At 38.6% G+C, this 15469-nt stretch overlaps 1 protein-coding gene across 4 annotated transcripts in view; it reads right to left on the bottom strand.

Moving 5' to 3' along the window:
- Window positions 1–15469, bottom strand: part of SYN2 (synapsin II) — a 187407-nt gene that overhangs the window by 46375 nt on the left and 125563 nt on the right. For all 4 annotated transcript variants that reach the window (XM_086618905.1, XM_086618906.1, XM_086618907.1 and 1 more), the window contains exon 6: window positions 1267–1329. In XM_086618905.1, the coding sequence (XP_086475031.1) occupies window positions 1267–1329 (63 nt within the window). The remainder of the gene's footprint in view (window positions 1–1266; window positions 1330–15469) is intronic.

The following is a 15469-nucleotide window of genomic DNA, read 5'->3' as shown; positions in this document are numbered from 1 at the left end:
AGACACCATGCCTGATTTCAACTTCATTTCTGAAAACTTCATAGCATTTGCGAGTCTAATTACTACCTATGGGAACACTACTCCTAGCAATGCCTCCAGGGAGGACTGGGGTACCAGGAGAGCCTTTATTCGCACTCTGACAGTAAGCATTTCACTACAAAAGACTGGCGTTTAATCTTTAAGGATTTAAAATATTTTATAGCTTAAACAAAAATCTAGATTTCTTTCTCGACATTTGATATGTTGAACATTTCTGTACATTATTTCCCTTTTCTGTAAATGAGAGGTGAATATTGCAAGTACAGTATAAACATTCTAATACTTCACATATGCAATCCACAGAAACGGCCGTTTAAGTAATTAGTGGTTAATTCTGCTCTTAATTAAACCGGCTGCTGGATTTTCCCTGACTTATGAAGTACGAAATAAAGCAAAACAGTCATAGGCAAAAGAGCATAACATAGAGTACAACTTGCGTAATTACTGAATAAAATACAATTAAATCAGTTTTTTACTGCTAGCGGTAAATACTATGTTCATGGAGCTTTTGGAGATTCAAGATGATAAACGTAACTATTCTCTGGTGATTTGTTTTAAAATCTAAAACACTTAATGCACTGAAGTGTCTTCAGTGAGAGAAAGTGGTTAATCTGCAATGACTAGACATTTTCACTGCTACCAATGAAAGTGGGATTTAAATCATATCCAGCTGAACCAGCATTGTGAGATAAGTGATATCAAAACAACTGTACTCACCACTGAAATGCAATTACTTTGGAGAAAGAAAGCAGCAGTTATACAGCAGTATGGAACAACCACAGAGAATACATTAAGACAGGAAATGAAGAAAAGTTCAGTATCAAGCTGAAACTAATAAAGAACCAAGGCAACACCTTCCTATATTCCCAGGTCCAAAAAGTTGGATTGTGCAAAAAGACCTTGACTCTTAAATAGTTTCACTGCAGTCAACTAAATTAATCAGTAAGGTTCTGCTTCAAGAAAGCATCTCGGTGCGTTTCAAAGAACGTCCTATATAGGACAACGCCTGAACTGAAAAGCCATCGACGTGAAAACATTTTATGTGTTTTAATGTTTTCCTAGAAAGAGGTGCTTTTTTGAACAATGTGCAAGCAGAGATTTGCAAGGGCAGGGATCTCAGGCAGAACATGGACAATGAAAAGTTAAAATATCCAGGAAACAAAAGAACATGCACATTATTTCGGACCCACGCCCGGCCTCCTGACATGCAATAAGTAGCATCTGCACCTTTCCCATGCCTGAGTGAGCATGTCCAATCTTCACAACAACAGGAAATGTTGGCATTGTTAGCTAGGGGGAAAACAAAAACGACATGTTAGAGAGAACAACCAGGAGTTAAATGATTACGCTACATCAGTTACGAAAATTATTTAGACGTGACCATAATGCAGCCAAAGCTGTTCTTGCCACGAGGGTATTCAAAGATGTTATTCATCGACGTAAGACACTGTTTTCAGACAAATTACTGTGTGTGTTTTCTGGGTGCTGTGTTATTCCCAGTACATACAATTGTGTACTTCTATCCTAACTTTTTTGTATGTCTTTCTTTTGACTTCACTTTTTAAATGGAATTTCCGTTATTTCCGATTTTACGTTTTGCTACTGTGCTTTCTGACCCATAAACTCACACTCTCCAAGGTTATAATCATTAGTGATGTCGAATTAATCACCTTTTTCCTTTTCCCCTTGACTTCCTTTATTTAGCAAGGCTGTAAATTCCTTCTGTGACCCCTTATGAAAGCAATGATGTTTAATTCACCAGAAGAACTTTCTCCAAAGGCAGATCCCAGCTTCTGCTACCGTTCTCTAGGGAAGGCTCCAGCTTCTGCACAGAATGTGAGTAATAATTCAGCCATTGATTAGCAAATCAAAGATGCAAAGGCATATGAATACTCCTTGTTCAATCAAATGATCATGGTTCTGTCTCTCAGAAAGTTCTGGGAATAACCAGGCTTTTTTCCATCAGTTATTTGAAGGAATTTTAGATCTCCCAGTCACGGGTGCAGCAGTCACTTCTTTTTCATTTTCTTCCACCTAAAACGTACATATATCCAACCTCTGCCAACCAGGTGTAAGTACAAATACTCAGTACAACAGGATTGTAACTAGAAGTAAAATACTGACCACCCCCAACATGTGGTTAAGCTGAGCAGCAGCAGGACGGTGAGGGCTGACAGTACGGTCTGAAACCTTCATGGAGCACCGAATTCTAACACAGTAAATACAATCAAAGGCAAAGCTTTTGCTTTAGAAAATAAACTGAGAATTCTTAGAGATTTTACGAGAAATTTATTTTCCAAATACGCACAAAGGATTGTCAAGAGGTTAAATGGAGTTCACACTTATCTCACTGTGCTTTGCACGACATTGCACAGGAACACACAAACACAAACAGATATTTAGGGAAAAAATGTCATGGGATGGTAAATATTGACATTAAGATTAAGAGATAAAGAATAGGAAGGTCACTTGGCTTTTGGTAACATCCAAACCTGTTTGTAGGGTTAGAAAGCTAATTAGACACACATGCTTTTCCTATATTTTAAACATTTATTTTCAAGATGATTTAAGGATGTGCCCTTTAAAAATGCTTTAACTGAAAGGCAAATTTGCACAAGAACAAGTGGGCATTCGCTGCAAGGTACATATTCTGTATTACCAGCAGATTCCCAGTACAATACATGAATCTCTTTTTTTTTTTCTTAAATAGACTTTTTCCGACTTTCCTAAAACGCATACCGATGCAATACTTTTTTTTTTTTCTGACTTCTTTTTAAAAAACATACAAAGGACATCTAAGCAAATGAAACCAAGTTGCTTGTTTTTTGACAGAATCTCAGTTTCTGCTCTGCCTCATCAGAAGAAAAAGGAGGGATCTTTGGATCTACTTTTTTAACATACCAGAATTTTCAAAGCCTGATGAAACTACAGAGTCCTACAGTTGTCAGCTACGCAACACGGGCCGTGGAAGTTTTTCATTGATTTCTGCGTCAAACCCAAAGCTAGGGCTAGTAAGTCTTTTCAGAAGAAAAGCAGATTTGATTTAAAGACTTGCAGTTATGAAAAATTTACTGCAATCCTAGTTAAATTATTCCATTAGTTAAGTAAAGGTGTCATAGAATCATAGAATCATAGAATCACAGAATGGTTAGGGTTGGAAGGGACCTCAAAGATCATCCAGTTCCAACTCCCCTGCCATGGGCAGGGACACCCTCCACTACACGAGGTTGCCCAAAGCCTCATCCAACCTGGCCTTGAACACTTCGATACACGTATCTTCTGCCAGTGCATCCTCAAGGTCTGAAATCAAGGATTACCACCACAGGCAAGCAGACCATTCTGAAAACCATCTCTTAGTGCCTTATAACACATGTGGAACAGCAGCTGCCACATTTCGGTGCCTGTGTAAAGGTAACTTGTATTTTTTCAGAAATTCTGGGTACTTAGACTAACACTGCAAGAGTCCGTAACTATGAAAACTTTGAAAGTCTTTCAGTTAACTCTTGCTTAGGAACCATTTCAAGAGTTGGTCTTTAAGCCCAAAATACATTTAATTGCTATTTCAGTCTAACGAATATGAGGCACATAAGCATGAAAAAAATTTATTAGTTTCAAAATAGCCAAAAGCACTTGCAAATCATTATACAGTAAAGATAACCTATACTGCAATTTAAAAAATAAAATCCTTGCTAAACTGTAGGACTGCAAAGTCCTGTGTAGTCAACACCTGGTCACTTATTTATTGCTTTCATATTTTAAAACTAGTCACTTTTCTTTTTTTTTCAATTTTTTTTTGGGCAGGAGGGGGAACAAATCGCTGCCTGACTCAAGATTCATAAGGGCAGCATCACATTTTTATGACTGAGCCATAAACCACTGAACCAGGGTTTGTAATGGAAATGCTGGCAGACCTCTAACTACAGCAATACAAATGGCCCTCCTGTAATTAAGAGGAGCACGTATCTTCCCATGATTCCAGAGCTGCGGCATCCTCTGTGGGCCACAGGAACAAACACTGACTTAAAATAAAAACAAAACAAAAAAAGAAACAAAAAGCAACTCTGCTTTGTCCCTCAGCAAACTGCACCAACGTCGTTCAAGGCAACAGAGTTCACTCTGCTGTGGAGTCGGGTACGAGGATTTCGTGTGGTGCAACGCCACACCCCAGCGCAGGCAAAGGGCAGAGGTGGCTGCAGGGGAAAAGGCCCGGAATACTGCATCCCAAACATCAGACAGGAGAAAACTAGGGAGCATAGAGGGCAGACAGATCCCAAGTTATCCCAGTGCTGCTCTCTTTTGTGTGTATCGCTGGGACAGGCCCATGAGGCCCAGGCTGATAAAGTTGGGAGTTATTTTGGTTTGGGAACAGCGTTTCCTTTTTTCCTGCTCGGACTTTAATTACCATTATTTTTAATTACCATGGTTTTCTCTCTGTACCCGGGGACTAGACAAGTGCCATCAGGCAGTCACTTCCCCACCGCTAACTTGTTTCCAGTTGTGCCTGGTGTTGTTCTGTCAAGCAAGAGCAAAACCTGGAATTCTTATTGAAATGATAGAAAACTTGAGTCCTCCCCCACCTCTTCCCAGTCTGCTCTTTCATGCTAACTTCTGTCCTAACAGAACGGGCAGTCTCAAGGCTTTTCGTACATTTGGGTAAACATTACATACGATACAACGGTGATCCTAACGCCAAAAACTTACCAGCTCCATGGCTTTCCTTTTAATTTATGTTACAGTTACTTGGTAGAGAGATACTTGAGAGAAGATCTAGCATGTATCAATGGATCCACTACAAACAGAGCTGATACTAATGCCATGTGTTTGCATGTTTTCTTTGAAATGTATTGTTGGGGGGGAAGCCATTTTCCAAAAATAGTATTTATTTTTGAAAGGATGCCTTAGATTTAGAAAATTGTAAATTCTACTGTGACAATTAAAACTGAGGGGAAAAAAATGAGAAAAGACCAACAATAGAAATTACATTAAGAAATGTCATATGTATGAGAGATGGAAACGGACTACATTGCACGAACCCTTGCACATTCATATAACATACATGAAATACATCTGACTATTAAAAAATAAACTAGAATAAACAGAACTTCTATTATAAGTTGAATAACAACACAATAAATTATAAGTATTAATTAGAGAGAAAACAGAACACGTCAAGTGTGCAATACAACTTTTCGTAGATTTACATGAATATGATTGGAGTTGTAATAAATATTAGTAGCAACTGGAAAAACTGTCATGGCTTTTTGTAGGAACCTACATAAAAACCAGTTGAGATACGTTACTGATAATTGCTAATCCGATATCACTAACCAAAATAACGTCACTAAGTATTAAAAAGTTTTATCAGCTCCTAAAACCTACAAAGATGGATTTGGTCTATATATTTTCATTTCTATGGTTTTAACTTCTTACATTGTTTTTTTAAATAAATATGAAGTCTCATTTCAACAGAACCTTAACTTAGAATAAGTTGTATGGCTCAATTCCATAACTAGGACTAAGCAGGTACTAGGAGAAGGTACTACTTTGATCTGTGAACTCGAAAATATGTTCCCTAGGAGAGCAAAAAGCAGATTACATTTTCAGATAAAAGGCAGTAGTAAAAAAATCTTTTGAAGCAGAATCCTTTTAAAACCTGGATAACAGCTGTCTAGATATCCAAGTGTCAAACTGAGAAATATTTAGCATGGAAGTTGTTTTACTGAAACGACAGGTTTTCATGGTTTCTGTCATATTCTAATAGCATGAATTAAATTTACATACTTAACAACCAGACAAGTCTAAGGGTTGTTACCACAGGGCACCTTCAAACTTGGAGTTCATTCACGTTTGACACGAGCCTTAATGAGCAGAGCACTAATACTTTAAATCCTCCGGGCAGCCTGGGCACTTGTCTAAGAGTTAGAAGTCTAACCCTGTCGTGGTTAACTGCACTGCGGAAGGGATCAAGGACAAAGGAGAATGAGGGATTAAATATTAGAAGTGATTAAATCCGTAATGGAAATACAACAGTATATATGGGTTTAAAATGTGACTGTAATATCCTGTCTGAAAAATCTTCATGTTTGTAAAAACATGTCTATCTTTTCCTTACTCAAATAACGATATGCTAGTATTTTCCATTCAAGAGCTGATTTGCATGCCACTTAACTCTTTACTATCACTTATTTTTTACATAACTACCATTTATTTTATTATTTTCAAGGCAGTCCAGTTGAAAATAATTCTTTTAATGGTGTTGTGTGAACGTCACTACCAGTGAATCTGTAAGAGGCCCAAAATGGTTCTTTAGATGAACACATTTGAAGTTCATTGGTCTAGTCCTCACAGGAGCAATCCTTCAAAATGAGTAGGGTTGATTTTTCAGCCATATCTTCGTAATGGGAATAGATCAGCTGACAAACCAGCTCAAATTGAGCTTCACTGGTAGAGCTTCTAAGTGCTGTGGGATCTGCACTCCACAACCTCCAAAGGTAAACTGGAGGCCAATGGACAAGGCTCGTACTTCCAAACCACTTGCAGCAACTGCAATATTCTTTAATTCTTTTAAATTACTGATAATACTACAAACATCTCTCTGTCGTGGATTCGCCGTTTGTTTTTCACCAGATCTACTCCTGTTAGGTCGATAAGAGCAAAGACAGTGCAGCAGGAACTCATGACACACATTATTTCTCCGATTTTCCATTTGCTCTTTTTGTTTCCCACACTACTGACAGGCCACTAGCAAAGTAATTATAGTTGCAATGTAACTATTTAGATTTATGAGTAGACAAAGAACTATCTGAAACAGGAATGATACTGATGGAATTACTAAATCCAGGGAGAAATTTGACGCAATATCCTGAAGTTGCTGAATAAACACTAATTAAGGCAAGCATGCGTTCACAGCAAATAATTTTGAAATATATCACAGAAGCGCGTTTCTCATGTCATCGAGTCTCTCAGAATTAGGTCATGACATCTGTTGGGTTAGCTAGCGTGAGACCACAAAGCTTTTTGAAACAGCTGGTGTTGGGAGCAGGAAGTTATCAAATCATCCTCATTAAGGCTCGAAATGCTTTGCATTTTTACTCTTCTGTTGATGTAAATTATTGCATCAAAAATTCGTTTTACACACTGCTAGGATGATTTGCAAATTGGATTCAAACACAAATTAGGTTCAAAGATTCATTAGTTACTGGTCAGAATCTATTTTAAATGCCTGAAATCTGAAAAATACTGTACTACTCTTCTGAAATGTCAAGATATTTTTAATATGTTGCATATGTTGTTTTCATAAAAGATTTAGGGCTGGCCCATCTTCCATCCTGATCCCACATATTAATAATTACACTGAATGAACAGAGAAATGCAGAACATACAAGCAATTTCAGAAAACACTGTGATTACTGGTCTTTGCTTTTGCTAGAAAATAAGAAAAATTTGCCAAAATAAAACAGTTTAAAAAGACACTGATCAAATGATCCAGGTGCTCAAAAAGAGCGAGCAAGTACTGTGAAAATTGCTGTTGACACATCAGATAACCCTTAAAAACATGGGTTCCAGAAGACTTAATGAACACAAAAAGGTTTGAAAGCTCCTGACCTCTGATCTGGAGATGGACAGTAGTAAATAGCTAAACTGGCTGCATTCAGAACGTATTTCAGTTTCAAAACTAAGCATACCCTGCCAGCCAAAAATTGAGAAAAAACAGTTAAGGACAAAACACACATTTTCCCCTTCCTCTTCTTTCAAAAGTTGTTAGAGCATTTTTATCTCGTCGAGAAAAGGAAGGAAAACATATTCTTCCAGAAGACTTCATTTGTTATCCAAACATACAGTGTTTGTAAAAGTATTCCTTAGCATCATTCGAAACACCTGGGTATATCCACGCGTCCTGCAGCATCTGGCAGGCCAAGTGGCACCAAGCTTGTGATGCCTGTTTTGTTGAAATCACCATTTTGGAACTGCCACAGAGTATGTGCGGAAGAACCAAGAAGACACAGTTGAATTTTAAAAATTACCCAAACCGATGAACACCACAAAAAGTGCTCTGCGGAAAGGAAGGTATTAAATAGATGCTACACGCCGACCTCTGAGCATCTAATCAAGAAAATTCTAAAGCTCATGAACACTTATCCGCTAAAGCGGTGCTCGTGAAGAACCACACTCTTTTTACACTATGGTGCTACCTGTATTTTCAATGCACTTCAATTGAAAAAAACGTGGAAAACAGAAAGTGGAATCAGTAACCTGCTGTAGTACTTCTTACTAATACGTACTTGATACTTCTCTCCTTCCTGAATTCATCGCTATGATTTCCCTTAAACTGAAATCCGCGCACTGTGCATGCAGTTCCAGTGTAGCAGCAGCAGGGAAAAGACATTCCTGTTACTTGAACACATCAACAAGAGTCATGTCCTTCCAGTGAACCTGACAAAATAAACTTAACTTGTGTTTTACAAAGAAACAAAACACACATTGTAACTAGAGGCAGCTGGCAGCACCATTAGTCTGGCGAATGTAAGTTCACTCTTTAGGATGTGTGTAGCCATCAGAGGTTTGACATCCTCTTCTTACAAACATGCTTCGGCCCTGTCAGTTTATTCTTTCCCAAACTGGAGCCAAACCTAAGACTCGTGGTCAGAAATCCTACTTTATTTTTTTTTTCCTGAATGGAGCCCGAGTTAGTTGCAGCACGTGACGTGGTTTTACCACGATAATTTTCGAAGGCACCGTCTGATTCAACACCCCTTTGAAAGCACAGCCACGCACCCACAGACTGAGCCGCGCCGCCCACCCCTGGTTACGCACACCTCGGAAACCTGCTGCGTTCTGGCACTGCAGGACATTTCTACAGATGGTAACACTGCCCAAAGGTCTCTGCACAATAATACCCTGACCAGTCACTAAAAATGCTTCCATTTTTCATTTGATCTAGCTATGAAACTCATATACTCCTAACCAGGTTCGAGTTTCAAAATGAAAAGCTGTTTGCTAAATGCTGACTGTTGCAGGTATTTCAGTTGTCAGTTCCTGACCAATATACTCGAGAGAGTATAAATTTCATGTATTCAAGTTCTTTTATAGCAATAAAACTGACTTACCATTAGAAACACGTCTAATTAGATGAGCATGAAAACCTAGCAACCCAGTTACTTTCATCATTCTCTGAGTGACGTCACAATACAAGGACAATTATTATCATTGCTTGTTAACATTCCATCTGCAGCAGTGTTTTAAAATTGAAGAGTCTTTGTGCTATGAGCTTACAAAGAGAAGTATCATTTGATTGTGTTCATCTTTAATATCTGGCCACCTAAACAGTGCATATAGCATGCTTTTTACTGTAGAAAGAAGTATTCCAGTTTGACATACTTACACAATCCCTACAGGCACCTTTATCATCTTCTATAATCTGAAGGTTACTTAGTTCAGCAGTAGATGGCTATATAGTTAACCAGCCCAGTCTTCATCTGTACTCGTGTTGGTATTTTCCCATATGTAATGGAAATAATATCTATCCTTTCCTATTTCAGAAATTTTCTGGAGTTTGTAAGTGTCTGGTTTACTAGTGTCATCCTGCAATTTCTTCACTGTAAGTCTATTAATTTAAAATAAATCCTTAAAATTTAACCTTCATACACTGAAGTGCTCAAAGGTTTAGAAATTCTTCTGCAGTTTAAGTATTTTTGAACAACGCTTAGTCACGTAATATAGGCTATATTATTTCAAAGAGTTATAATTTGAATTCTTGTAAATTTACACTGAATTCTTATAAGATATAACGTAAAATATAGTCAAAGTTGTATATAAAAAAAAAACTAGGCAAAGATCATCTGCTAAAAAAAAAAAAAAAGGAAAAAAAAACCCCAAACCTCTGCTGGCAACAATACAGAAAACACAGTTTTTTGAAGGTGGTATTCACCCTGGCTTTAATGTCCTCATGGCTGAGCTGACTAGAAAAGCCACAATAGGAAAAAAAAAAAAAAGGAGGGGGAGGGAGAAGTAGTGACAAAAAACCCCAGATGTTGCATAAACATGACTTACCTCAAGTTCAGTGTTTAAATATTTATCTTTCCAATAATCCCCAAGCAAAGTTCATTTAACCACTCTAGTTTCATGTAATTTATTTGTGGAATATGCATCAGACTAAATCTAATTTTGCTCTGCTTACTTTGGAGAAAGGAAATTAAAAGTGAAATAATGAAGGTGGCCTTTTATTCATTTTTTCTTTCCCAGAAACAGGCAGGAAGAGTCCTAAATCAATAAACAAGCAGAAGATGGACTTTCTCTGGTCTGTTTGGTTTTAAGAAAGCAAAATGTCCAGATAAAGTCAGGGCTCAGCCAGGCAGAAGCTCCCTGTTACCAGCAGGGGTAGCTCAACATATTCTCCTCTTAATTAAGCAAAGCAGAAACAGTGATATGCTTTGTATTATCTTTTTAGAAATTAAAAGATTTTAATTTTTTAATTAAAATAAGAAATTAAGCAATAAATTAAATTTAGTTTAATTTGAAGAACGTTGAAGAAATCTAAAAGCTCAAGCGGATAAAAAGGATAGAGCTTTAATTTGCTTGGTGTGCCAGGCAACCAGAGAGAGGCAAACGCACCCTGATTGTGATTTCTTTATTCAAAACAGAGGGTTAAAATGGCTTATAAACTAAATAAGTGGAATATAGACTGGTCCCAGGGAAATGCTCGGCCACCACAGTTCCCACTGAAATGAATGGGAGTTGAGGCAAAACTGGGTATTCTGAGCACTCCTTGTGCACAGTTCCTTCACTTGCCATCAACACCACCTCATAGGACTGGATTGGGTCGGGCAATCCCAAGCACAAGTACAGGCTGGGCAGAGAATGGATTGAGAGCAGCCCTGAGGAAAAGGATTTGGGAGTGCTGGTGGATGAGAAGCTCACCATGAGCCAGCACTGTGCGCTGGCAGCCCAGAAAGCCAACCGTGTCCTGGGCTGCATCCAGAGCAGCGTGGGCAGCAGGGCGAGGGAGGGGATTCTGCCCCTCTGCTCTGCTCTCGTGAGACCCCACTTAGAATACTGTGTTCAGCTCTGGAGTCCCCAACACAAGAAGGACATGGAGCTGCTGGAGCAGGTCCAGAGGAGGTGATGAAGATGATCCGAGGGCTGGAGCACCTCTGCTATGGAGACAGGCTGAGAGAGTTGGGGCTGTTCAGCCTGGAGAAGAGAAGGCTCCGGGGTGATCTTATTGCAGCCTGCCAGTACCTAAAGGGGCTACAGGAAAGCTGGAGAGGGACTTTTTACAAGGGCGTGTAGTGACAGGACAAGGGGCAATGACTTTAAACTGAAAGAGGGCAGATTTAGATTGGACATAAGGAAGAAATTTTTCACTCTGAGGGTGGTGAGGCACTGGCACAGGTTGCCCAGAGAAGTTGTAGATGCCCCATACCTGGAAGTGTTCAAGGCCAGGTTGGATGAGGCTTTGGGCAACCTGGTATAGTGGAGGATTTCTCTGCCCATGGCAGGGGGGTTGGAACTAGATGATCTTTGAGGTCCCTTCCAACCCAAACCATTCTACGATTCTGTAATTCTCTTGGTACTCACTGAAATCAATACATGTCCTGACATGATCTTGGTGTATAAAGTGACACTCTCAAGTAAATCTGAACCAGGAAAACAATCTGCAATACTTTTGTCCCCACAACTGCTGTTAAATTAAAAAAGACTAGTTATCTAAATCAACACAGAAGTGATCTGATGGGAGAAAAATCCTCTGTTTCCAATACCTGTAGAGCATGAAACCAGAAATTGTCATTAAAAAGAAAATCAATACGTATAACGGCAGTGAATCAAAAAGAGCAGTTCCCACAGATCTCTCATCCAACAGCAGGAGACCTGGGGTTTTTAATAGGGGTCTCTGGGGACTGTCAGAAGAGAAGGAAACAATGATGGTAATTAATGACCAGAATGCTGCTGATAGATGCTGATGCTTTGTAGTAAAAATTAACAAGGATCATGACAACCCACAGTAGAAAAAGCCCCTCCAGAACTACAAGTCCTGTGCAAAATCAGAATTCCCATTGAGAAGAGAAGCAGCTGATCATAAATTTGACTGTAGTCAGATTTCCTGCCTTTTTTTCATACTGCACACATCAACAAACACAGTGGATTATCCCCAATCCTCTTTATTTTCTTGCATTTTACTAGAAAACAGAAATTAGTTGTTCAACACTAGACTTAGCTAGACAGAAATAAGTGTCAAGTGTTTTTTTTTTCTACTATGTCAATGATGGAGGAATCAGTGACTATATCCCTTGAAAAATGAAACTTTCTGTTTCTTATTAGCAAGTACCAGCTGTGGCAGAATATAACCAAGGAGGGGGCACTCGCTTGACTAGTATTATGACATCATTTGCTATGATATCATGGCTTACTTTTCAAACTAAAGGAAAACTGACATCGTAACATTTGGCACAGTGAAAGATGCCCTGGACTGTTCGTTCATTTATACAAACTGTAAAAAGACCAAGTGTTTCTTCTGCTTCAGTCTGCTCATATTTATAAAATGCTGGCTATCAATTCTCTGCTATTTTTTAAGTTATGAGATTATTTTGCTTAAAAGTTAGTCAAGGAATATATCTACATCTTTTGGGAATAATCTTTGTATTTTACAAGATCAAGACCTAACTGTCACTTGGAATGGGTGCTGAGCTCAGGGTTTCTTTCAAACTTTCTAAAAGTAATTTTCCTAATATAATGAAAAATACTAACAATATACAATATAAAAAAAAGACAACACAGCTTTGAGCTAAGACCCAATGCCTGCTGATACTGTTCAGAGGTAACAGGTACTCAGCCACTGTACTGGTATCAGTAGAAGCTACAGGCAATATTTGTCTCCTCTGATAAACAAACTAAAAATGCATTTTCATGCATTTGTGAGAGCATGTCCCTGAGCATAGAGACTCCCAGACTTATTAAAATCCCTTTCAAATGCCGTGATGTAAATATGTCTTTGTCTGAACTCTGACAGTAATTTGACAAAACTTACTGTTTCAGAATGAAGACAACAGGAGTTCTGCTGAGGTTTCAAAAATTCTTGGCCTTTTACATTTTAATGATCAGATTGTATCACTGCTGTCATGAAGAAATGAGAGATACACCTACCAAAGAACTGCTCACTAGACTTGTGTGGGAAGCAGAATAGCCAGTTTCAAGTTCTGGCTTGGGATAAGCCCAAGTACCCCAGGACTGACTGGTGTACGTATCTGCTTCTCCTGCTGCTGTTGTGACCAGTTGTTTCACGTTAGAGTTGAGAAACCTTCTAGCCATAAGATTTGCTAAAATCCACGTTACTGCTGAAAGGTCTTGCAGCGTGTAGCGTGTTCCAAGCTCATCCCTTCCAACGCTGACTGAGCCTACAGAGACCTATGAGGAACGTGTTTCTTGAGTAAGAACCCCTCTTATGGCCATTTGCTTCTCTAAGTGCTTTAAATATGCCACCTATGTACACATGGCTTTGAAAGACTCTTGAAAATTATCTCAAGAGTAGCTGCAGGAAATACTATAGATGATTGCAATGAAAATGTGGTTTTTATGGCATTTGCACAACTACCAGATGAGATTTAGTTTTAAAATGTTTACACTTCTACACATTCAGTTGAATGTGTTTAATTATCAACTATGTCTACAACACAGTTCTGAACTAATTTTTAACTTTTCACAAAATTATTTTAAAATTTTGTTATGAGTGCAATATTTTTATTTTGATTGTACAATTAGTTTGATTGCACTAGATATAAAGGACTTTAAGACGTGCAGAGCACAGTCGTTCGATGGGCTATTCTGGACAATCTTAGGCACAACATGCCTTAGTTAACCATCAAACAGGTAGACCTGCATGCTCAAAGTTAGAGAAAACAGTTTGCCCAGCATATTTCTTTATTATTTGAATTTTATTGAAACAGTAATCAAATTGGTCTATTTAGATCATCTTTAGCAGCAGCCATGTGATGTCATCTGGAAACCAATCAATGGCGCTCAATTAATTCCCTCATCACTTTCCAATCCTACTGCCCTAAGTGAGACTTGAAAATCAATAGTCCTAAAACTGACCACAGAGGCCATTAAAATATCTTCTTGGTGTGTTTTTTGTGGTCTTCTTGTAGCTTGAACTTCCTGTGGAAGGTTTCAGCCTTTTTTATCTTTTCACTGACATGAAAAGCTTCCTGAAAGAAGTACGTTTCCTCTAGGTAAGAACAGAGATGTTAACAGGTCTGAATTATTTTCAGGTGTTAGTCCTGGACTTGGATCCAACCTTATGATTTGAAGCCAAAACTTCAGACTGAAAAAAATCAAAATCAAAGTATGGCTGCTTGAACTAAACCAGGACATAGTGTACAGCACTTCTGGCTCAGTTTTGAAGTAGATCTAAAATCTGAAAATGAGACCCAATTCTAATAATTCTGAATATTTGTTGTTTGTTTGTTTTTTAACAGACAGAGGGTTTATTTTTTTTGGGGGGGGGGGGGTGGATGGGAGGGAAAAAAAGAAGAATCAGAGCACTGGCAGTGGTAAAACTGGCTTCTTACTGTTTAAAAATGAAATAAAATAAATCTGGTGCTGTGAGACATATACACATCTATATAAAGACAACAAGCTACTTTGTGTACACCGAAACCTCAAGAAAACACATTTTCACATGCCTGGACTGAAATGGTTAAAATCATGTTAATGAATTTTCAACTCCTAAGCTGGATTTGTGAAGTGACAAAACGTGCAATCCTTGAAGCAGTTCTATCCTGCACGTCGATCCATAGCTGTCTATTATTACTCTCTAATCAAACCTTGTGTTGCTCCCGCGGGAAACAACTCCTTTACGAAAAGAGGGTGTGTACATGTTGCACACATCCTGATTGCTACAGCAACAAAAGATCTGAAGTGGAGAAAGATTTCCGAACTCTTGTCCTGATGTCTGTGTTCCCTGTCTAATGTGAGCCAGAAAATGCAGATATGGATCTGTGTTCATCAGGGCTTACATTCGTCAGGAACGCAGAGGCAGAGCCGCACCTCCAGCATACACCATCGGTATATTTTCCCATGTTTTTATACATTAAATCTGTGACAAAATAATAAAAAATGCCTTTTCTTGCAGCTTTTATCTGTAATTCATTATTCCTTCTAACTCCCAATTGTTCAAGGCTCACAAGCAGAGCATTGAAACACGGCCCTTTCATGAATGAAGTTCTGTCCAGCCTGCAAACAGGGCCGGCATTGCAAGAAAACGCACAGAAGTGCCGGGGAAGATCAGGGGCCGCAAACGAAAACAGCTTAAAACAGGACAGCTTTGTTTTCTTGGCCAAGCTCGAGAAGGTAGCAGAACTAGTTTGTAACTTCGAACTGGAAGGAAATTCACTAAAAGAAGATAAAATCTTTCTTCTGCTAAAGATCCCAAGAT

Source organism: Tauraco erythrolophus, chromosome 12 (assembly GCF_009769465.1).
Source record: "Tauraco erythrolophus isolate bTauEry1 chromosome 12, bTauEry1.pri, whole genome shotgun sequence".
Classification (NCBI taxonomy): domain Eukaryota; kingdom Metazoa; phylum Chordata; class Aves; order Musophagiformes; family Musophagidae; genus Tauraco; species Tauraco erythrolophus.
The sequence above is the reverse complement of the archived record's forward strand: the minus strand, read 5'-3'. Positions and strand labels throughout refer to the sequence as shown.